Here is a 22,233-nt window from a genome sequence, read left to right on the forward strand (position 1 = left end):
TCAAATTGAAAGCAGTTATTTTAAATGGTACAAATATTTCACAATATTACTGCTTTTGCAGTATTTTGGATCAAATAAATGCAGGCTTGGTGAGCAGATGAGCCTTCTTTAAAAACATTAAAATCTTACTGTTCAAAATCCTTTGACTAGTAGTGGATGTTATTCCATCAAATGAATGACGTCAATATTGGGCCACAAATCATTCATATAACCTGTCACACATAGTTAGCTGTCAGCTCACCACAAGCCAAGTCACCATTTCAAACAAGAAATACACAAATACAACACAAAACTGACACTATACACCGACTTACGTCTCTGAACTCTACCAGCCCGAGTTCGCCGAGTTCACTGATGCAGTCGTAAGCGGATCCGGATTGCAAAAAGAGCTGGGCCAGACACATCTCCTCACTCCGAAACAATGAACCCATCTTGGTAAAACACGTCCTTTCCACAAGAGTGGGCTTAAGAAGTGTTAATCCACCGGGCAGTGAAGTTTTGGGTAAATGAAATCCTACAGGTCCGGGTTAGACGCCGGATGGACTCCCTCTGTGGGGCGGACCGGGCTGAATGGATGGATGTCAGCGCTGTGGCTCTAACTTCGGCTTCAGCCGCTTTATCAGTGACACGTCTCCGGTCCTCAGTCCCAGCAGCCACATCTGACCACTGAAACCCCGCTGTCAGATGTTGTTCTAATCAAATCCAAATCTCCAGTACTGTTGGGTCGTCCATCCCCGGTTAAAGTTCGGTTTACGTCCTAGAACCAAGTCTGAATTAAACCGACTTTCCTCAGTCTTCGTTCCAGATAGCAGCGAGCTAGACAGCTAACTTACTGTCGAAGGTGTTTGGCCTCTCATTCAGTAATCTTCTATTTGTGAGTTAATCCTCCTGTGATAATTTTACAGACATTCGTGTAATGTTTAATAGCACTTGTTAGTCATTCGTGCCTTTTCACTCTTTATACCGAACCTTTTCAGCAGCTGAAACTTCTTGGTCCGTCAGAGTAAAGACTCGGCACTTTCTTTCGATAGTTGAGCTACACTTCAAAATAAAAGTCCCGAATCATTTGCCCTGGATAAACTTAAACGCCGAGCGAAAATTAAATGCAATTAAACGTTTAAATGCTATGCAATTACATTATTTTTTAGCAGTCTAAATTTAATTAGTATATTTAAAATAATTTGTCTTAGAACTACATTTTATTAAACAGGGTAATAGACCTTAACCGGTGTTCCCACAATACGCTGTTTCTGACACGTGTTTGTAAAGATGGCAGCTTGCATGTGTGCATAACTCCACAGTGCTTTTAAAGCTCTTTATTGCTTCATAGTGAAGAACACTGAATAACAGGATATTTTACATTGCAGGTTTGTGCAAACTATCTAATAAACTATATTGTTTGGCATTTAATTGTCGTATGTATTATAAACATGTCATCTTCACTTTTTTAGCTTAAATGATACATTCATTTGTATTATGGAATCTAAGATGCTGTAACTGGTTAACGTTACTGTTTCTTTGTTGTTGTTTTTTAACGGTCTTGCTGTGTGAGAAATTAAATATTAATGTACAACCATAGATTGCATAATACATACTACGAGTCAAAAGTTTTTGGACTAAGATTTTTAATGATTCTCTTCTCTTCTGTTCATAAAGCCTGCATTTATTTGTTCCAAAGTACAGCATTACTATTTAAAATAACTGTTTTCTATTTGAATATATTTTAAAATGTATTTTTCAAAGCTGAATTTTTAGCATCATTATTCCAGTCACATGATCCTTCATAAATCATTCTAATATTTTGATTTGCTGCTCAAAAAAACATTTATTATTATTATGTTGAAAAAAATTTCACAATATTACTGCTTTTGCTATACTTTGGATCAAATAAATGCAGGCTTGGTGAGCAGAAGAGACTTCTTTAAAATAAACTTTTGACTGGTAGTGTAGATGAATTTGTTTTAAAAAAGTTTTAAATGAATTATAGCATGGCATGTTGCAGAAGACTGCTGAAACTTTTTTTTACCCAAATTTAAGATCACCTGAGCCCAAATAAAAAAAAAAATATTTTAAGTCTAATAATATGTTTCTTTGGCTTTTGATGCAGAGCAAAATGACAGATGTTGCTGCCGAAAAGATTGATCCAGCTGGTTCACTACCCAGCACAGAGAATGAACCACATGACCTCATAGAGGAGAAAAACCAAGAGAATCAGCCAGCAGCAGCAGCAGAAGAAGAAGAAGAGGGTGCAGCAGGTGGTGTGTATCGTTACATCAAAGGAGATCTCTTCACCTCAGAGATCTTTAAAGTTGAGATTCAAAACTTGCCCAAGTACATAGGTTTTAATGACCTAAAGAAGTTCCTCAACAAGCATGGAATTAATCCTCATAAAATTAAGCTGTTCAGCAAACAGAAGTTTGCCTTCGTCACTTTTAAGAACCAGGAGGAAAGGGACAAGGCCATGAAGGCAGTGCACGGCATGCAGTGGAAGAGTAATGTGCTGAGTGTACGTCTGGCCAAGCCCAAAGCTGATCCCATCCTCAAGAAGAGGAAACAAGATGAGGAAGCAGAAGGTGGACAGCCCGGTGCAAAACGTGCTGCGGGTAGCCAAGAGGTAGAGGAGGATGAAGAAGAGCCTCTCAATATCCAGATTGCCAATGCCGTTACTCCATTGTGGAACGTGCCTTATGAAGAACAGCTGAAAAGGAAGGAGAAAGAAGTTGAAGGCGTTCTCCAGAAACTGACCAGGTATTTTCTGACGGGTCTGATGACATGCATAAACAGTACCGTGCAAAAGTTTTAGTCCTCTAGTATTTTCACCAACAGAAAAAATTGTTTTAAATCAGTTACTTCTATCTTTTGCTGCAGTGTGTCAGTAGGAAATGACAGTTTACATTTCCAAACATTATTTTTGCCATTAATTGTAAGATGAGTGAGGTTTTTGTTTGCACAAGGAGTCTGACAACAGCCAGTGCTCCACACAGAGATCTGATCTCATCATCCAGTCTGTCTGGAATGACATGAAGAAACAGAACAAACTGAGACAGGCTAAATCCAGAAGAACTATGCAACATCTCCAAGATGCTTCAGAAAACCTACCTGCAAATCTACCTGAAAAACTATGTGCAAGGGTACTTCAGTAAAAGCTACTTTAATTGCAAAGGATGGTCACACCAAATGTTGATATAATTTAGTTAATAGAAGAATAGAAGAATAATTATTTTTGACAGCATCCTCTTTTAACAGCAGTTTTACACAAGTGCCTTACACTTTTGACAGTAAAGTACTGCTTTGCAGGTAGGTCTCTTGAAGCATCTTGGAGATGTTGCCACAGTTCTTTTGGATTTAGTCTGTCTCAGTTTGTTCTGTTTCTTCATGTCATTCCAGACAGACTGGATGATGAGGAGATCAGATCTCTGTGTGGAGCACTGGCTGTTGTCAGACTCCTTGTGCAAACAAAAATCTCACTGGATTGTTACTTTTTTTGTACTTGTTTCTTTTATAAATGGCAAAAATCAATAAATTACATGACATTGTCACTCATATAGTTCATGCATGAGCTTCTAGTAATATGGCAAAAGTTGGTCAGTAAAGGTTTCCTTCAATATAACCAGCCTCCTTTATATCTATTCACAGAGAAATTGGCAACAACAACAAAGCCATGCTTCCCTGGTTGTTTGTTCAAAAAGAGAAATACAATAAAATGTGCTGCCCACTCGAGGCCATACGACCATCACCTGTGCAGGTAAATCATCTATGAGCTCACTTCTCACATAAATTATTCTAATTACAGTCACACTTTAATTAACTAACAGAATAAATACCATAAAGCATCATGATGTTACCAATGTATTTAGTATGCAAATTGAGTGGCTTTCTGAATGGCTGAATGAACATTGTGGGATTAAATGGATGCATATTTATCCATTTAATAAAATCTGTGGTTACAGAAATAGTATGACTTGAGTGTGATTTGTTCTGTACTTGCAGACGGAGTACAGGAATAAGTGTGAGTTTGTGATTGGAGTGGGAGCAGATGGAGAGGATAAGACAGTGGGCTTTCGTTTAGGTAAGTATAAAGGAGGAACCTGTGCAGTAGTGAGTCCATCAGAAACCACCCATGTGTCTTCTGAGGCCAAGAGGGTTGTGCAGGGTTTCCAGCAGTTTATCAGGTGATTTGAATATTCCCTCTTATTAACCATATTCATCAGGTAGAACATGTTTTGAAGGGTTTTTTTTATTCTAGGGGCAAAATATATGTCTGCATTACCCATCAGCCATTTATATTTATAATTTTTTTATGTGTTGATATTCTGAACAGGACAACTCCATATGCAGTATACAGTCCTGAGACTTATGAGGGTAATTGGCGGCAGCTAACAGTACGAACAACCAGGATAAAGCAAACCATGGCCATGGTTTTCTTCAATCCACAGGTATTAGATTTATTCAGTGGTTATTTTTGTGTCCACTTTAGATGTTGGTATTTTATAAACGGTGGAACTATTGTTACTGCTGTATGTCACACTTTATTTTAAGGTCCGAGTCTTGCTATTAACAAACCATTAACTGACTTTTTGTCTCAGTAAACTCCTAATTTGCTGCTAATTAATAGCTATTAAGGTAGTTGTTACGTTTAGCTATTGGGTAGGATTCGGGATGTAGAATATGGTCATGCAGAATGTGTTTTGTAAGTACTAATAAACAGCCAATATGTTAAAAATAGCTATGCTATTAAGCAACTAGTTAATAGTAAGAATTGGTCCGTATACTAAAATATATATATTTTTTAACCTAGAAACTCCAAGAACAAGAAATTGAGGAGCTGAAACAAAACCTGCGTCAGTATTTTACCGAAGGAGAAGGAAAAGAAAGTGGCATCACTTCATTGTACTTTGTGAGAATGGGACAAAGGTAAGACCCCCCAAAATTAAAATAAGATTAATTTAGATTTTAGATGACTTTACACTTATTTATTCATTTTCATGAATCCAGGACATCTTCAGGTACGGATGACCTGCCGTGTGAGCATGTGACTGGAGAAGAATGGATTCACGAAGAGCTTCTCGGACTAAAATTCCGCATCTCTCCTCACTCATTTTTCCAGGTAAACCTGATCATTGGACTGTCACCATATACAAGTGCAAGACATTAACACTGATCTTCAGTTTAAATGCCCTAAATTAGTGCTATTAAAAATTGTATAATATTGATTTTTGATACTGCCAGACAAACACCCCTGCTGCTGAGGTTCTGTACTCTGCTGTGGGTGAATGGGCTCAGCTGGACCAGGACAGCACTGTGCTGGATGTGTGCTGTGGAACAGGAACCATCGGCATCTCACTAGCAAAGGTGCCGCGTTTGCTTCTAAAATATACACAAAAATGAGTACTGAACAAAGCAACAGTTAGCCTTCTAACAAGAAAAATACATAATTCTGTGTGTTAACAGAGAGTGAAAAAGGTGATTGGTATAGAGTTGTGCCAGGAGGCAGTGGAAGATGCAAAGGCTAACGCTGAAGCGAATGGTATGCCAGAGCGAATCATATCGTCTTGTTTTTTTCTCTGTCCATCTCCCATGATCTACTCACACCTCAAATGTACATTTTCAGGCTTGACCAATGTGGAATTTCACTGTGGAAAGGCTGAAGATGTGTTCCCCACTGTTCTTAACGCAGTTGTATCCCCCAACGTCACAGCAATCGTTGACCCTCCGAGAGCAGGGCTACGTACGTACAGTACTCTCATGGTAAACTTTCACCTTGCAGATGTTTTTTTTAAGCTATCTAACCTAATGTTCTCACTCTTACTAGATTCCAAAGTCATTCTGGCAATCAGAAGAGCAGAACATCTGAAGAGACTCGTCTATGTTGCCTGCAATGCCAAAGCAGCTATGAACAATTTTATTGAGTAAGTTCATTATTTTATGGTTGACGTGAACAATGAATTTTACATCAGATTTAGGATAGGGACATCCCATATATGTGAACCTGGACCACAAAACCAAATATAAGTAGCACCGGTATTTTGGAGCAACTTAATTTTTGATTAGTAATATGCATTGCTTATTGGACAACGTAAAAGGTGAATTTTCTCAATATTTCGATTTTTGTTGCACCCTAAGATTCCAGATTTATTCAGTTTATGTATAAATCACAATGTCAAAAAATTGGCCCTTATGACTGGTTTTGTGGTCCAGGGTCACATATGATTTTGATGGGCATTACATATCAAAATGGAAGCAGTTTGAGAGAAAAGACTGAAATACGAGAGGGATGTGACATCAGCCAAAGGGAAATCAGAGGCTTATTATATTTTGATAAATGAAGACAAACGGTATCTCTTGGCACAATGTTGACTTTCTTCTGAAAATGTAATATTCCCTGTTTAACATAGTTCACCCAAAAATGAAAATTCGCTCATTAATGACTCACCCTCATGTCATTCCAAACCCACAAGACCTTTGTTCAGAACACAAATTAAGATTTTTTATTTTAACGAAATCCGACAGCTTTCTGACCCTGCATAGACAGCAACTCAAAAAATGTGCACGGAAAGTATTCTCGTAGCTTCATAACATTACTGTTGAACCACTGATGTCACATGGACTATTTCAACAGCGTCCTTACTACTTTTTTGGGGGCAGCCGTGGCCTAATGGTTAGAGAGTTGGACTTGTAACCCAAAGGTTGCAGGTTCGAGTCTCAGGTCTGGCAGGGATTGTAGGTGGGGGGAGTGAATAACCAGCACTCTCTTCACCCTCAATAGCACGACTGAGGTGAGTCCCTTGAGCAAGGCACCGTTCCCCCAACTGCTCCCCGAGCACAAATTCCTAGTATGGGACACCATACTTGGCCTCACTTCACCTCCTTTTCTGGGGCTTGAACATGTCAGTTGCATTGCTGTCTATGCATGGTCATAAAGCTCTTGGATTTCATCAAAAATATCCTAATTTGTGTTCTGAAGATTAACAGAGGTCTTACAGGTTTGAAATGAAATGGTGAGTAATTTAATTTTCATTTTGTGGGTGAACTATTTTTTTATTACCTAGAGTTGCAGGCCCATCTGACTCTACTCGGTTATTCTAAAACACGTTTATGTCTTTAAGTCTCTGCAGAGCTCCTTCTAACCGTGTGAAAGGAGCCCCTTTCCGTCCAGTGAGAGCTATGGCTGTTGACCTCTTCCCCCAGACCATGCACTGTGAAACCATCCTGCTGCTTGAAAGAGTGGACTACAGCTCCAACACTGACACTCAGACTACAGAGACCTGAAGCTGCTTCATCTTTACCATCTGCCATGCCAGCACCGTTGTTTCTCTTCCAATAAAAACACTTTGATGATAGTGTTTGGCTAAAATGTCATATGTTCACTTTTTCTTCAGATTTCAAAGGACTTAATCAAAGTGCTCAAACCATTACCATTTGTTTGTTTTTGTATATGCTTTTCTCTTTTGTTTGCTTTAAAAACAACCCAGTCAAAAATGGCACAAGACAGCAGTTTCTGGTCATCAATTTATTTGCATAAACAAATCACTGTGTATCAGCGATCATGTGTCACATTAAAAGAATTTTTTTTCTTTAGGCAGCATTACTTGCAGCTAAATCATGACATTATCCCTTCAACGATAGCGACTAAAAAGCACGCATTTCTTCACACAACTAATACACACTTAGCAAGACTGACAGGACAAGTCGTACACTCCAGACATTTATTGGGAAAGCATATTCTCTAAGCACTTGTTGTATGGCAGCAGCCTTGTGCTCATGGAAAACAGGAAAGTGCCTTCACAAACGCAGTGAACATTCAGAAGCACACAAACTAAAATACTAAATTCAATGACAGTGCACTGCAGTTATTTTTAGTCACTGTCCAAAGAAAACCTGATTTTTTTTGTCCTCACACTCAAACTTTGACCTTCCTGTAACATCTTAAGGCCAGAATATATATTTTTTTCTTTTCGCCCCTAATAGTTTGAGAGGAAGTGGTGGTTTTCTTCAAACAGGGACTGTATTTTATTCCAGCAGTTATTGCATTTTTTTTTATATATATTTTGTTCCATGTAAATGTATATATTTAATGAATGCTATGCAGCAATATTCTATAAAAATGCATAAGACTTAAAGCTTTGGTTCACACTGTTCTTCAAGCTATTGAATAAAACAAAATGTTCTGATTTTCTTCGAGGTATGCAGTTACCACCTTTGATTTTAGGTAGACTACCTTATGAAATAATGAACATGGTTCTATACACCAACGTGATGATATCTAAAAACGAGCGCACTATCACGCACTGCGGCAAATAACCACAAAACCATACTGAAAAATGTAAGACAAACACAAAAAAGCACATGCGTAGAAGGCATTTTTTTCTAAAATATCAATGCAAGAAAGCAAGCATCACTCCACAGCAAATACGTAACGTATAGCATCAGAAATGCAGACTCAAGTGAGGCGTTTCCCTTTTGAAACAAGGTACCATCGATAAAAAGGAAAAAACTAAGGCAACATATACCACTTTTTCCTACTGAAGATTGCCAACCGGTCTCTAATGCAAGAGTTTATTTCAGAGCATAACGAAATGTAACAATAACAAAAAAAAAAGTAGCTAAAATAGCACACACTAGCATCCTATCTCCCTGATGTCTTGTTCCTCAACTAACTACAGTACCTCAAACACTTGTGCTTGTGTTTTCTCTGCAGTGCTTTCTGAAAAAGTAGAGCAACTGGTCAAGATAACCAGTGGTATGCGTCGCTCCTTAATTAAAACAAAAACACAAAGATTGTTCATTTTACACAAGCAAACCGTTCCAACATTAGTGCATTTCTTAACAGCAGTTGGAAGGAAAGTGTGCACATGAAATGCTTTAGAAACACATTGAAATGCTTCACATGCCAGTAAGAACTAGACATGGCCACTGAGGAAAACCCACACACTTTAAGCCATTATAAACCCTATTTTCCAGATAAAAGACCACGTGCACTGAATGAACTCTGCATGCCACAGAAGCTGACATAAAGGAACAAATCCTTGTAAAATGACAGTACTGAGATACAGTCTGTCATGTGAAATCTGTAATTCCACAATAAACATGAAATAAATTTGCCGTTTAAGAAGGGAAAAAGCAATATATTTATTAACATCTAAAAGCCACAAACTTAAAAGCATCTGTAATACATACTTAACATACATCATCTGTACGATTTACCTTAATATAGGCATATTATTTTCAACAGCCGTCATTATATTTGTGCACTTTCAGGTGCAGAAGTGCATTTGGAGGTATTTAATGCTCGTTCTACTTTCCCTTAGTGCATGACTTTCGAACCCATACACTATGGGCAATAATTGGATTGGGAATAGAGCTGAAAAATCTGATAAAAATGTAACTAGTATTGCCATTTTGCACTGCAAAGTAATGCATAAGTCAGAAATGGTACGATGACCTTTTGTTATAGAACTATTACCATTGGTCAGTGCTATCTGCTATCACGACATGCTGGACGAGGATTTGCTAGACGTCAACAGTACACAGAGGTTGACTGCCAGGTTGAGCCGATTCCATTATAGTCATCTTCGGCTTCTTTCTCGCCTCCTCCTGAAACAAATATAAAAAGGCACAAATGAGTAAAGGTTTAACAAGCTTTTAAGCTGTCAAATTTACTTAATTTTTTTTGGGTCGACTGAAACTTATTAACTCATCCAAACACAATGTTTTTAATCTTTAGCCAACTCCATTTATCTAAAGTGCAAGATTTGGCTAAAAGAGGTCATAGAGGTACCCTGTCTCGAGCCAGCTTCATCATCTCTTCTCGTAGTTTGTTGAGGATGTGAAGATTTGGCTTGTTCTTTTTGGCATACTGTTGAAGCTCAATCACACTCTTATCAGAATTCTCCTGAAGACAAGGAATCCAACATTACAACTTCTCAAAAATCACACAAACCAAAAACATTACTCTCATATTTAATACCTTAAAGGGAACCCCTGGTATTAAGTATTAGATATTAATAATACCCAGGTATTATTACTTACTTTATTTTCCAAGTTGTGGATTCAGAGTAGGGCTGCTCAATTTTGGCAAAAATCAAAATCACGATTATTTTGGTCAATATTGTAATCACGATTATGACAGGGTCCAAAACTCTATATAGTGATTAATTTAAAAGGTAGCAGTACAGGGAGAAAAAAAGATTGCTTTAAAAAAAAAAAAATACTGAATATTTGTATGCAAATCTAAAGTAGTCTAAAAATACTACAGAAATTTTATGTAAATATTTGAATGTAAATAAAACAGGGTCTTCACTGTAATAGTTAAACAGCAGCATGCTTTGTTTCTTATTAAAACTACAAACGTTCTTCATTCAGAGCAGTGAGTGATTTTTCTCTTTGTATTTTTACGTTTTATTCATATTAGGCACAGAGACGGCAGAATGAATATTATGTGTTGCCGCTGTACCACACGGGTCCAATATACTGTTGTACACATATATTCATTCTCAACTGTTTATGGTCATTTAAGACATAACTCTTGTCAGTTTACATGAATATTCACCAAGCGCCTCATTTTGAAATGTTGTTGCGTGTATTTGAGCATTTAGGCGTACCCTGAGCTAAAAGATAGCTTTAAATGTCCGTGTTCTGTTCCGTCTCTGAGCGCATTCACAGAACAGCGCAAGTCCTTATGCGCTATTAAAAACACAACATCGAAGAAACATTAATAAATCAAGCACGTCCCGTTTTAAAGTCACGTTACATGATTTAGCTGACTTGCATGTGAAATAGGCTTTTATGGAGGAGCCAAAGCGGACCAGTGGAAAGGGGGCGGAATGGGGCGCAATAATCGTCTCATTTCGATTACTGCTAGTGTTAATTTCGTCACCTATTTTTAATTTAGTCTTAGTCTTAGTCTTGTGCCAAATGTCCTTGTTAGTTTTAGTCATATTTAGTCATTCACATATCTTTTTTTATTAGTCAAGTTTTAGTCGACTAAAAGTCTTTTAATTTTAGTCTAGTTTTAGTCAAAAAAGAACTCAATATATTTTAGTCTAGGTTTAGTCAAAAAATTGTAGTCTTTTTTTAAAATAATACATTATTACTGAGATTATTACTGATACACATTTCAGTAAAAAAAAGTGTTTCACATATCTCAAACATTGGTTAAATGTCATAATTACCTGACAAAATACACTTGTTGAATGATTTTTGTTGAATGCAAATGTTAAACGTGTCTGGTTTTCAATTTCTGATTTAGGAGACACATTCACAAATGATTAACCCTTTCAGTGGTGAGTTTAAAATATTCTAGCGGAGCCCTGAGAGTGAGTTTTTTTTAAGCGACCGTTATTTTAGAACGTTCCTCCTTATTGTTTCCATGGCGACGCATCAAGCTTGTCACGTGACACAACACAGACACAATAACAATGTATGACAGATAGATCGCTTTTATTTCGTTTTTCCTTTTTTATCCAGAATACTCACACACTTGCTTACCATGCCATGAACTATCTAATATTCCGATTCACAAATATGTGTGAATTAGTATGTTTCGTCGTTTAAAACCCTATATAAATGATCTGGATCGTAATCTGTAACGTGAGATGGGCGCGGCCATGTTTGTTCGCGCTGCTGTTCAGACTCAGAGAGTCCTGTCAGCCGTATTTACAGCACATATACATTCATCCGTTTCTCCCGAAATACATGCAAGTAAGTGGCTGGTGAACTAGAAGAGGAATAGAGTGAACTTTTTAGTTACTAAGCCTATGTGTATGTGATATGAATAAAACACATCGGCAAATTATATTTGAATAGATTGTTATTTGCTGCTTCCATGGACCTATGTGTGTATTTTACAAACTCTAAATGTCTCCTTTTACTAGTACTTATGTGTATTTAAATGTCTGAAACCTAAAATAAGCGTTATGTGGTTAAAAACACTGCATAGTTGTGATTATATGACAAGAGCAGAGCTCGTCCGTCTCTGGCTCAGCGCCAGCCAGCGCCAAAGCGCAGTTTGAATATTTTAAAGCCGTAACAGCTGATGAAAAAGCAGAGACGATTGTAGACGAAAATGAAGAGAGATTTTATCTTAGTTTTTATTTTATGCAAAACATTTGTCTCGTCTTTTTTTGTCAACAATAATGCATGTTAATTTAGTCTTAGTCAGCGTTTTTGGACAGTGGTGCAGTCTTGTCATCGTCTCGTCTTAGTCATGAAAAAAAAGGTCGTTGACGAACATATTTCGTCTCGTCTCGTCTGACGAAATTAACACTAATTACTGCATTTTCATGATCGTTTGAAGGAGAAATCGAAATCGAAACCAAATTTCGATTAATTGAACAGCCCTAATTCAGAGTTGTTGCGGTAAACGAAAGAAAGAGGTAGCGCCAGTAACTCACTAAGTGCAATCATCTTACACCATCAAATACCCTATAGTCCAAAATACGTATAAAACTATTTGGATTTTTTTTTTAATTATGTAAATTTAAGGGTTTTCAACTACATATTTCAGTAAGAGACATTTGTGTCATATTAAGCCATAAAAGTCTTAATACCCAGGGTTCCCTTTAAAATGCAGCGTATTTTAATAACAGTGCTGACCTTCTTAACCATTTTGTTGCTTTCTCTGCCATACATGCGCAGCAGTGAGCCCCAGTTCTTCACATGAGGATGAAGCATCTGAAGAATCTTCTGTGATGCCAGCTGTTTTCCAACCCTCTTGTTTTTACCTGCAGTCAACAAGAGCAACAGTATTAGGTATGTAGCTTGTGGTTAACCTGCAGAGAATTTCTGAAGTCTGGCATTGTGAAAATTTTTGTGAGTGCTCCAAATGAAACCTCTTAAGCATGGATACTTACACCAACCACGTACAGTGTGCTTCCCACATGTCATGACATATTCACTCTTTTGGTTCTTTCCTGGAATCACCTCGAACTTAATGCTGGTGTCACCCATGCCGTGGTTTCTATGGAACAGACAACAGATCTTTAGTTTCTTTTTAATCAGACATGACATTTCAAGGACCCATGGTTGTATTAACATGCTTTTTCTTGTAATACAGAGTCTATCTCACAACATACCTCTTAAGGCACTCATGAAGGATCTGATATGGTGAGAGTAAACCTGCTTTGTTGGTCAGCTCGTACACCCTTGAATCTTCAATACTGATATGATTAAAATACTGTGGAATTGGAAATAAACATCCATAAGTACCGCAAAAAATGAAACTCTGATCAAAAATAAAATCAGTCAATTCACTCAGAAAGAAGAGCAGTACCTCCAGTTCATCCCCCTCTATGGGCTTCTCCTCAGACGTCTGCTTCACAAAATCAGGAATGAGGATCTCCAGTGTTGCTCGAGCTGTCAAAAAGAGAATTGCAGTATAAATACTTATGGTGCCCAATAAAATATTTACAGTAATCTATTTGTGAAACAATTCTTGCTAATAAGTGAGCCTAGACCACAAGACCAGTCATAAGCAATAGCCAACAATACACTGTATGGGTCAAAATGATTGATTTTGCTTCTATGCCAGAAATCATTAGGATATTATGCAAAGATATTTTAGCAAATTTCCTACCATATATACTTAACATACATCTAACAAACCATACATCAATGAAAAACTTATTTATTCAGCTTTCAGATGTTGTGTACATTTCAATAAAAAAAAGACTGGTTTTGTGGTCCAGGGTCACATATTAAGGACTCAGATAATGATGGGGAAAAGGTACCAGCTTTATTCTTGGCAAGTTTTTTACTACTTGCTGTTCCTGTGCCATATGTAACACCATCTATAATGACTGAGGCTCCGAAGGGTTCACTTGGGTTTTCTGGACAAAACATGTAAAGTAAAATCATTATGCCACAACAGGCCATGTACTATTAATGCAATTGTATCACTGTTAAAGAGAGTTAAATCAAGGACAAAATGTCTTTTTTCAAATTGTTCAGCATGATCTTACGTGTTTTATTGCTTTCAACAGCATTTGAAGTACCATTGACAAAAATGACCCATTTTTCTGCCAAGCGAACTCCTTAGCATAACAGTAAATGATACCGCAGACTTGGCACACAAATAATTCAACATGCTTATTACAGGCTATTTTTGTCACAGCTTCAAACATTTTCTCAATTACAATTTTAGTCTTATGCATTATGCTACTTACCACATTCAAAAAAGTTGTAAACTGGTCGCACTTTGAGTACTCTTTGCATATACTCGTGCAAAATGCACACTTCTGACTTCCCGTTGGGGTTGATGACAAACTCTGAAATATAAAAACAGTCAGTCTTGTTAAAACGCCACACGTCAATTCATTAAAGTAATGGCTCACAGATGGGTACCTTTCTTTGTGGGCGCATCTTGTACAGACAGTGTAATGAGCTTCTGATTGGCTGGGAGGATGGGCCTCTCAGACTCAGCCTGCTTCCTCTTCATGTCCCTGTTGAACTGTCTGCGCTCAGCCCATGTGCGAAACTTCTTCACCGTCACTTGCTCAAAATCAAAGCACTTCTCTAGGTAGCTTCTAAACTCCTCAATATCTGGGATACAAGTCACAAGAAGAGAGGGTTTACAAACCATGTTAAGTTTAAATAGTGATGCACAAAAGAGTGAAACCTCATCCGCTTACCAACAGACTCATCTTTGCAGACCTCCACCTTGGCTTTGACCTGGCCAAGTGCTCCCTGTGCAGTATCATTAGCTTGGCTTTCCTTCCCTTCCGAAGACCCTCCTGGCTCTGTGAGGTCAAGGTCTGGATTATCTGATGTTGGTCTGCCTGTTGGCTCTTCTGTGGCAGTAGAGTCAGGCTCATCGACTCTCTCCAATGAGACGCCCTCCTCGCCAGATTTCACCGGAGACACTTCTGCAGTCGGAGTCACCTCTCCATTTTGTTCCCTTTCTTCTTGTTCCTTCATTTTCTTGTAATGTAAGCAGGGAATGCTACTGGTTGGTGGGTCATGTTTCTAGGGGGAAATGAGCAAGATACCAGGATGAGGTGCATGAGAATGCAAAGCACTCAATTTGTAAGTAGACATCTTATGGGGAGCCAAACTATTTACCCTAATGCTTCCTGTTCCGAGGAAGTAAGGTCTAGACCAGGTTACAACTCTGGTTTCCCGGTGGAGGTAGACTGGAATGCCAGAGTTATGGAATGTCATGATCCACCCATCAGGTAACGGCTCAGTTGGTGGACGCCCGCGACCTTAAAAATAAAAAAAACTAGTCAAATCAAAAAAATAAATAAAAATAATACATTTAAAAACACACCTTTAATCACCTAGAAACCTATGTAGGGTTTTATGTGGTTTCAATCAGTGTTATGGTTAAAAACTAAATTGTTTAAAAAAATTTTTGTATGAATGGTAAACCTAAAAACTAAAATGCATTTATGACACTTATTTTTTTTTTAAATGCCAACAAGTTACTTTTAGTCCGATACAAAATATACTACTGTTCAAAAGTCAGAAATGATCACATATTCATCAAGAAATCGTTAAATTGATTAAAAATGACAGTTAAGACTTTAACATTGTTACATGGTTCTATTTCAAATAAATGCTGTTATTTTGAACTACTTCTATTCAATATTTAAATTGCATCAGTTTTCACAAAAATATTAAAGGGTAAGTTCACCCAAAAATGAAAATTCCGTCATTAATTACTCGCCCTCGTGTTGTTCCAAACCCGCAAGACCTTCGTTAATCTTCGGAACACAAATTAAGATAGACCTGGGAACATTTCAGTTGTGTTGCTGTCTATGGAGCTCTCAGATTTCATCAAAAATATCTGAATTTGTGCTTCATGAATAAATGTTTTGCAGGTTTTATGAGTGCGGGTAATTAATGACAGAATTTTCATTTCTGGGTAAACTAACACTTTAAGCAGCACAAAAATGTAAAACTTCTTTGCCATTTTTTTTCCTGAGCACAAAAAGCAAAAACCACAGAAAGCTATAATAACTCTGGTTTGATTACAATCATCTTCTTTGTGTAGTTGTGTAACGCCAAGACATCTTAATGTTAAAAAGTTAACAAATGTTGCAATGGTGTTTTATACCCTCCAATTAAACTTTCTATGAGTTAATCAAGAGTTTCTGAGCCTCACTCTTGAGAACGGTCTTAATTTTGGTCATCATGGGCTGAACTCCGGCCTCCCCGTCTGAATGGTGATCACTGTCTGCCGCATACTTGTCTTCAGCCAGACGCCTTTTCTTAGGCATGGGCATGCCTTCCTCCAGCAGGGCATCTACATCATTGTCAAAGTCCTCCTGGAAGAGTAGTTGGGTTAGTAACTGACAGCCACTGACACATCATCAACTAAACATACGTCAAGATTTGAATCAAGCCCATTTTGTGAGCTGTAATTCAAATCTTCTTCGAATGGACCACCTTGTTACAGTCCAGGATCCTTCCTGATGAATAAAAGACACACACACTCTATTTGTGGCAGATGCACATTTCAAGAAATGTTTTGAATATTGGTATTTGCAGGTTTAGATGGCTTTAATTAGCCTACATTACAATGTAATGTTTTAAAGAAAATGGCTAAAAGACCATGCATTTTACCTCATAGGAGTAATTTAGGTCCTCCTCGTGCGCTTGCTCCTGTTGAACTATCATCTGAGAACTAAAAGCGCTTTGCTCTCCGTCTTCCACTTCCAGAAAGTTCTCGCTGAAATCTTCCAGGTCGTCCAACACAGCAAACTCAACCTTGTTCTCCTGCTCTGTCTCCAGGTCTTCACTGTTTCTAGCTAAGCCTAAAGAACCAGTGCCCATGGTCGAGCTGCCCGGCACACTTCTCTCCTCTAAAGAATCATGCAATTCACCATTCAGGCCTTCTAGGCTCTGCTCTTCATCTCTACCCTGCCCCAATCCAGTGTACAACACCTTCCTGTCTTTGCTCTTACTGCTTTCAGAAAAACTGACACTGATCTTTACATCTTTAAGGAGTTTGAGATCAGGTAAGAACTTTGTAACTGGGGGAGCATGGCGAGCGGTTCTAGGGCACACGGCCATGGGGTCAGGACTACCTGATAGGTTACAACTAATGGACAATGTGCGCTTGTTGAAGAGGAGCTGTTCATCCCTGTCCACTGCTGGGGTGTGTTGGTGTCCATCACCACCAGAGCTAACGTCCATTTCCTCTGCGTCACTGGACGTTTGCAGGGGAGGTGGTGGAGGTGCTTTATTGTAATCATTCCCCTCCAATACTGCGTCTGGTGGCTCCAATGGGAGGGGAGGTAAAATCTCATTCACATCCATGTTTAATTTCTTAAAAAGAGCTATATTAAAACTATACGAGAATGCAAGTGGGAAGGGATCTGCCTAGTTTAGCTAAAAAATTGCCCTAATACATGCATGTATATATTACACAGCTCAAGACACCTATTTAAAAATATTCATGTACATGGTTGAATATGCTAAGCTGACTACATTGTTCTTTTCATTAATGTAGACAGCTTTTTAGAAATCACTGTCTCAATTATTGGAAATCACAATGCATTCAGCTTAAACGTTGCCCAACTTCTAAGCACTGTCCATCCTGGGAAGCCAGATCTTCTGCCAGTGCTGAAAGAAAGACAAAAAAAGAAAATAAAGAGGCATTAAAAGAGCACTACAGAACTAAATCTAAATTGTAAAACTTCTCAGAGGCGCCTTTTATTTCTAAAATGTCTATAAATGTATGCCACGGAATACAGTATTAACACAACTAAATGTGCGTTTCCATGTCGAGATTAAAATTATGTGTCGCTGGCTGCTAAATAAACAGGCCAGCAAACAAACACTTTATTTGGAGGATATTATAATGAACCATAAGCCCTGAAGGCCTTTGCAAATTGGTCGGCTAGGAGAAATGGAAGTCAATATGCTTACGCTTCCTAACGCAGATATTAAAATCTGCATTTTTGTTTCACTTGTGTTTTTTAAAACAATTACGTGCGCGCTTTTGGGGTTGTTTAGCAGAAATATTTCTATGCCTCGATTAGTTCGCCCGTGTTCGCCGTAATAAGGAGCCGTGTGCGGCAACCAAACCTTTTCAGACGAACTATGCGTGAACCAGCTAAATGTCGACAGGAGTAAATATTAGCCCGGTTTCTGCACCATACTCTCATTTACTCACCTACTACACAAATGCTCTTCTGAAGACCGCATGCAGTTAGATGAATTTTCCGTTTATTGGTTTTAGATGGCCGTCTCCTTTCTCCGCCATCTTCACTGCAGAGCAGCATCAGGGGATCTGAGTGAACACGCCTCTCAACCGGTGCCTACGTTCATGTGATTGGACCAACATGATTTAGCTTTTACTGAAATTTGCTTCAGATGTGAAAGATTTATATTTAGTTATGTGTTCACATGAGTGCGTGACTCATGGAACAACATGATGTAATATGTGGTATTAAAAAGTTAAAGCAACATGCATTTACTTTGTGTGAGTGTTTATGTCGTGGTTTACAGTTGATAAAGAAAACGTTTAGTGAGTATGGTCAGTACAAGCTTTTCTTGCCAAATGCAAGAGGCACGAAACGGAAAGAAGGAAGAATAGCTGTCGGTTAGCTGTACGACTCTTTAACAAGTTGCTTACTTTTGAGTCGAATCTTTTCAATGAATCTGTTGACCAAGAGAAATCTGACTAGAGGTCGCTGTTCAACTAGTGATGGAAAGTTCGGTTCTTTTCCGCGAACCGGTTCTTTCGGACAGTTCGTTTCAAAGAACCGGTTCAAAAAACCGGTTCACCAGTTCTTTTACGCTATAACGTAATGACGTCATTAACGTAATTATTACGTTATTCACATTTCACATAATAGATGTTTACATACAGACTACAAGACTGAATAAGTGAATTTACAAAAGATTGGGTTCAAATGATTACTTGCTTGATTCTTAATTCTTAAAAACGAGTCTTACTGTGCGTTGTCAACTTGATTAAAATCTGCAAACATGCAGAATCAAAATCAGAAAGAGCTTTATTGCCAAGTGTGTTCACACACACACACACACACACACACACACACACACACACACACACACACACACACACACACACACACACACACACACACACACACACACACACACATGCAGAGAATTTGTCTTGGTGTTAAAAAAGCTTTCAGTACAGAAAGTACAAACATAGTGCAGACATACATAAACATTAAGATAAGGTGTGTTAACGGAGGTGTGTTATGCATTCACTGATGCACAAGGCAACATATTGAGATTTTTCTTTAGAACAGCAGGCAGACCAGGACTGCACAGGACAAACATGGGACTTTGTGGATTGTGGATCATCGGGTAATGAATTTGAATTTGTGTAAATGCATATGGACAGTAAACGTCTGTTAGGCCTATGTGAAAATGCTTATTCAGGACAGTACTAAAAACATACAATATAAGATCTATTTTTCTCTTCTTTTTTTTTTTGCACCTTTTTCTTTTTTAGGCTATTAATATATTGCAGATTCTGCAAGGTGTTTGTAAACATCTTAAACATATAAAAATATGTGGAGTGTGTGTAATGCAAAAGTAAAACTGAAATGAAATGTATCTACTGCAGCATTAAATTTACATTCTATGTAATGTCATTTTAATATGTAAATAATGTTTAGATTTTTTTATATTCTGTGCTATCACAAAAATGAAGTATCCTGGCGATATTTGAGAGGCACAAGAAGAATCTGGGAGGCCATTGCCCTCCTAGCTCCCCAATAGACCCATGCCCTGAACAAAAATTCACTCTGGTGATGTCTAATTTCCTTATTTTATATTCTATGAAGCATTTTGCTCATAATGTAACCTTAACCCACTCTATTTCACAAAGAATGACCTTAATGATTGAAAAATTAGTTTCCAAATTGGACTGAACACCAATAACTGTATACGAATTTTAGTATCAGTATCAGTTTTAGTAGCTTTAGATGCAAATTAAATATGAACATTTAACAGATTTTTTAAATGACTTCATTTTTGTAAGAAGAATGCCTTCAACAAACTGGTACATAATATTAATGGATGCCCTTAAAACTTAATCGATCTACACTTGGCTTTATTATGACGTTTAGAGTAGTTAATATGTTTCGCCGGAAGACATGTCTGTCGGAGAGCATATCCTCCTGACTACCAGCAATGGAGTTTTGTCCTCTGTAGAGGACAAAAGTTTTTAGCCATTTCTCTGAGACCTTACATGTCAGATTTTTAGGTCTGGATGTCCTGTACAGAGCACATTCAGGGCTTTTCAGAGATACCAAATGATTGGAAGTTTCACCATGACCACTCCCTCTTCTTGGTCTTTAAATATGGCTGACATTAATTTAGTGATCAAATAACACCTGTATGGAAATATGGTAATATTTTGTAATGATCATTTAAATCTGAAAATTTTTGCATTTTTTCTCATAAAACAACATCTCAGGAAAATGTTATGGGGTTTCAAATTAAAATATGACTTTCTGTCACGAAACAGGATGTTTCCACTGTAGAGGACACTAGGACTTGGTGCATGCTTATTACGCATTTTGGGAAACACAACAAGTAAATAGGGAAAGAAATTATATTTCAGTATAGCTATGAAGTATTAGATATCATTATGAAAATCTTGCCAATTACTACTCTCATTATTATACTTATTTGATCATTATACGTTGCCCCAAAAACACATTAATATGCAAATTATACATAGTTTATAGATACATGGAAAACCTGTTTATGGCCATTTTACACACATTCTGCATAAAGAAAAATGGTTTATCAAATCATTCTGTATATATCTTTAAAAAAATAATTGACAATCATCTATACATAAAGTTTGGTATGAAAAATAAAAATGGATTTGTGATGAAACAGAAATTGGACTGTTTTTGCCTTTTTACGTCTATTCATGTCTTTTTATTAAAAAATAAGAGATTTTTTAAAGTTCTGATGTCCTCTACAGAGGACGTAGCATAACATATGAATAAAATATAATTTTTCAAAAATTTTATTTTTCAATTTTGTTTTTATACTCTAAACAATGTAATGACATAAAAAAAATACTAAAATCTCAAAACATTTTTTTCCTGGTAGTCAGGAGGATATGATAAAGAATCAGTGAATCGAAAGAACCGATTCGCCGAAATGATCCAGACTCGCTGGCATTCAATAATGACTGATTGCAGAACAGCAGAACCATACGTCACAGCAGTCACACGGCAGCAGCGCCACGGCAGCAGGCTCAGACGGTAGTGGGCGGAGTCTCCTGCTGCAGCCCAATCAGGTCCCACAAAATATCCGTCCTAAATAGTATTCGAAAATAGAATTGGTATGTCCTAAAAAGTATTCCAAAGATTTCCGGACGGTCTACTACAATTTACCTTTAGAATTCGAAGTACGGATTAATGCGCACTCTAACGGCTATTATATTGCCCACAACACATTGCGTGTTGAACGAGGATTTGATTAGAACTACACATACGCATAAAAAGTGTAAAAAAAACCTACAAACATGGCGTATATGCGCGACCAACGGATGGGTAGAAAAATGGGGTTTAAGTTATAAATAATCAGTGTGTAACCTTATAAAAAATATTTATTTAATGTTATTCGCGTTATATTTCATGTGCAGTAACATAATGAACTTTTATAATGGCAGAAACAAATGATGAGAGTCTGCTGGCCAAAGAGCCCTTCATGTTTCACTTTAAATTTAAGGATGATATGGACATTTCCTTAATGAGTGTGTGAACAAATCATGCCTCTGGATTAATTGCATGTTTAAAGAGTTTTGATTTATTTTAGGTTTAAACTAATTTAGTTAGGTGAGTAATGTGTGGTTATTATTGTTGTTAAATGTGTGCCTTCTGTGCTATATGTTTTGTTTGATTTTGTAATATTTTTTTGGAAAATCCAGTTTATGATGGGTATAGTGTATAGTACATGGTATTATGTACAATGAAAAATTGGTTAATACTGAAATGATTAGGCAAAAAATATAGTTTAACTAAATAAAAACATTCTATTGCTCAAGTTTTGTTTTGTTTTTTGTTTGAGCTTTGTACTCAATTTATACTGTTTAAAAATATATAGAAAAATATAAGTTGATCATTATTTTCACCCACTTTCGATCTCAGATGGAGACTCCGCCCACTACCGTCTGAGCCTGCTGCCGTGGCGCTGCTGCCGTGTGACTGCTGTGACGTATGGTTCTGCTGTTCTGCAATCGGCCCTATCTCCTGGCATTAGGGTCAGCGTATGCCCTGATAG

At 37.5% G+C, this 22,233-nt stretch overlaps 3 protein-coding genes across 3 annotated transcripts in view; 1 reads left to right on the forward strand and 2 right to left on the reverse strand.

Annotated features, from left to right (window-relative positions):
- atp6v0a2b (ATPase H+ transporting V0 subunit a2b) overlaps nt 1–1,017 on the reverse strand; it is a 28,402-nt gene extending 27,385 nt beyond the window's left edge. The window contains exon 1 of the mRNA XM_073840303.1: nt 315–1,017. Coding sequence (XP_073696404.1) covers nt 315–431 — 117 coding nt within the window. The 5' untranslated portion in view covers nt 432–1,017. The remainder of the gene's footprint in view (nt 1–314) is intronic.
- A 251-nt stretch (nt 1,018–1,268) lies between these two features.
- On the forward strand, nt 1,269–7,491 carry trmt2a (tRNA methyltransferase 2 homolog A). Its single transcript, XM_073840310.1, has 12 exons — nt 1,269–1,367; nt 2,108–2,748; nt 3,637–3,745; nt 3,991–4,172; nt 4,322–4,436; nt 4,799–4,914; nt 4,996–5,107; nt 5,230–5,352; nt 5,452–5,527; nt 5,612–5,728; nt 5,813–5,909; nt 7,107–7,491. Exons 2-12 carry the CDS (start codon nt 2,114–2,116, stop codon nt 7,267–7,269), a joined length of 1,845 nt encoding a protein of 614 aa, XP_073696411.1. The 5' UTR covers nt 1,269–1,367; nt 2,108–2,113; the 3' UTR covers nt 7,270–7,491.
- A 4-nt stretch (nt 7,492–7,495) lies between these two features.
- dgcr8 (DGCR8 microprocessor complex subunit) lies at nt 7,496–18,219 on the reverse strand. The gene is made up of 14 exons (XM_073840309.1): nt 18,119–18,219; nt 16,564–17,565; nt 16,103–16,265; nt 15,058–15,200; nt 14,628–14,961; nt 14,341–14,538; nt 14,163–14,264; nt 13,728–13,826; nt 13,271–13,353; nt 13,074–13,174; nt 12,852–12,958; nt 12,595–12,722; nt 9,779–9,892; nt 7,496–9,594 (listed from the first exon to the last, which is right to left on the reverse strand). The coding sequence occupies exons 2-14, from the start codon at nt 17,257–17,259 to the stop codon at nt 9,511–9,513; spliced, it is 2,352 nt and encodes a 783-aa protein (XP_073696410.1). The 5' UTR covers nt 17,260–17,565; nt 18,119–18,219; the 3' UTR covers nt 7,496–9,510.
- Between the last annotated feature and the right edge of the window lie 4,014 nt (nt 18,220–22,233).

The sequence above is a fragment of the Garra rufa genome, chromosome 5 (assembly GCF_049309525.1).
Source record: "Garra rufa chromosome 5, GarRuf1.0, whole genome shotgun sequence".
Lineage (NCBI taxonomy): Eukaryota > Metazoa > Chordata > Actinopteri > Cypriniformes > Cyprinidae > Garra > Garra rufa.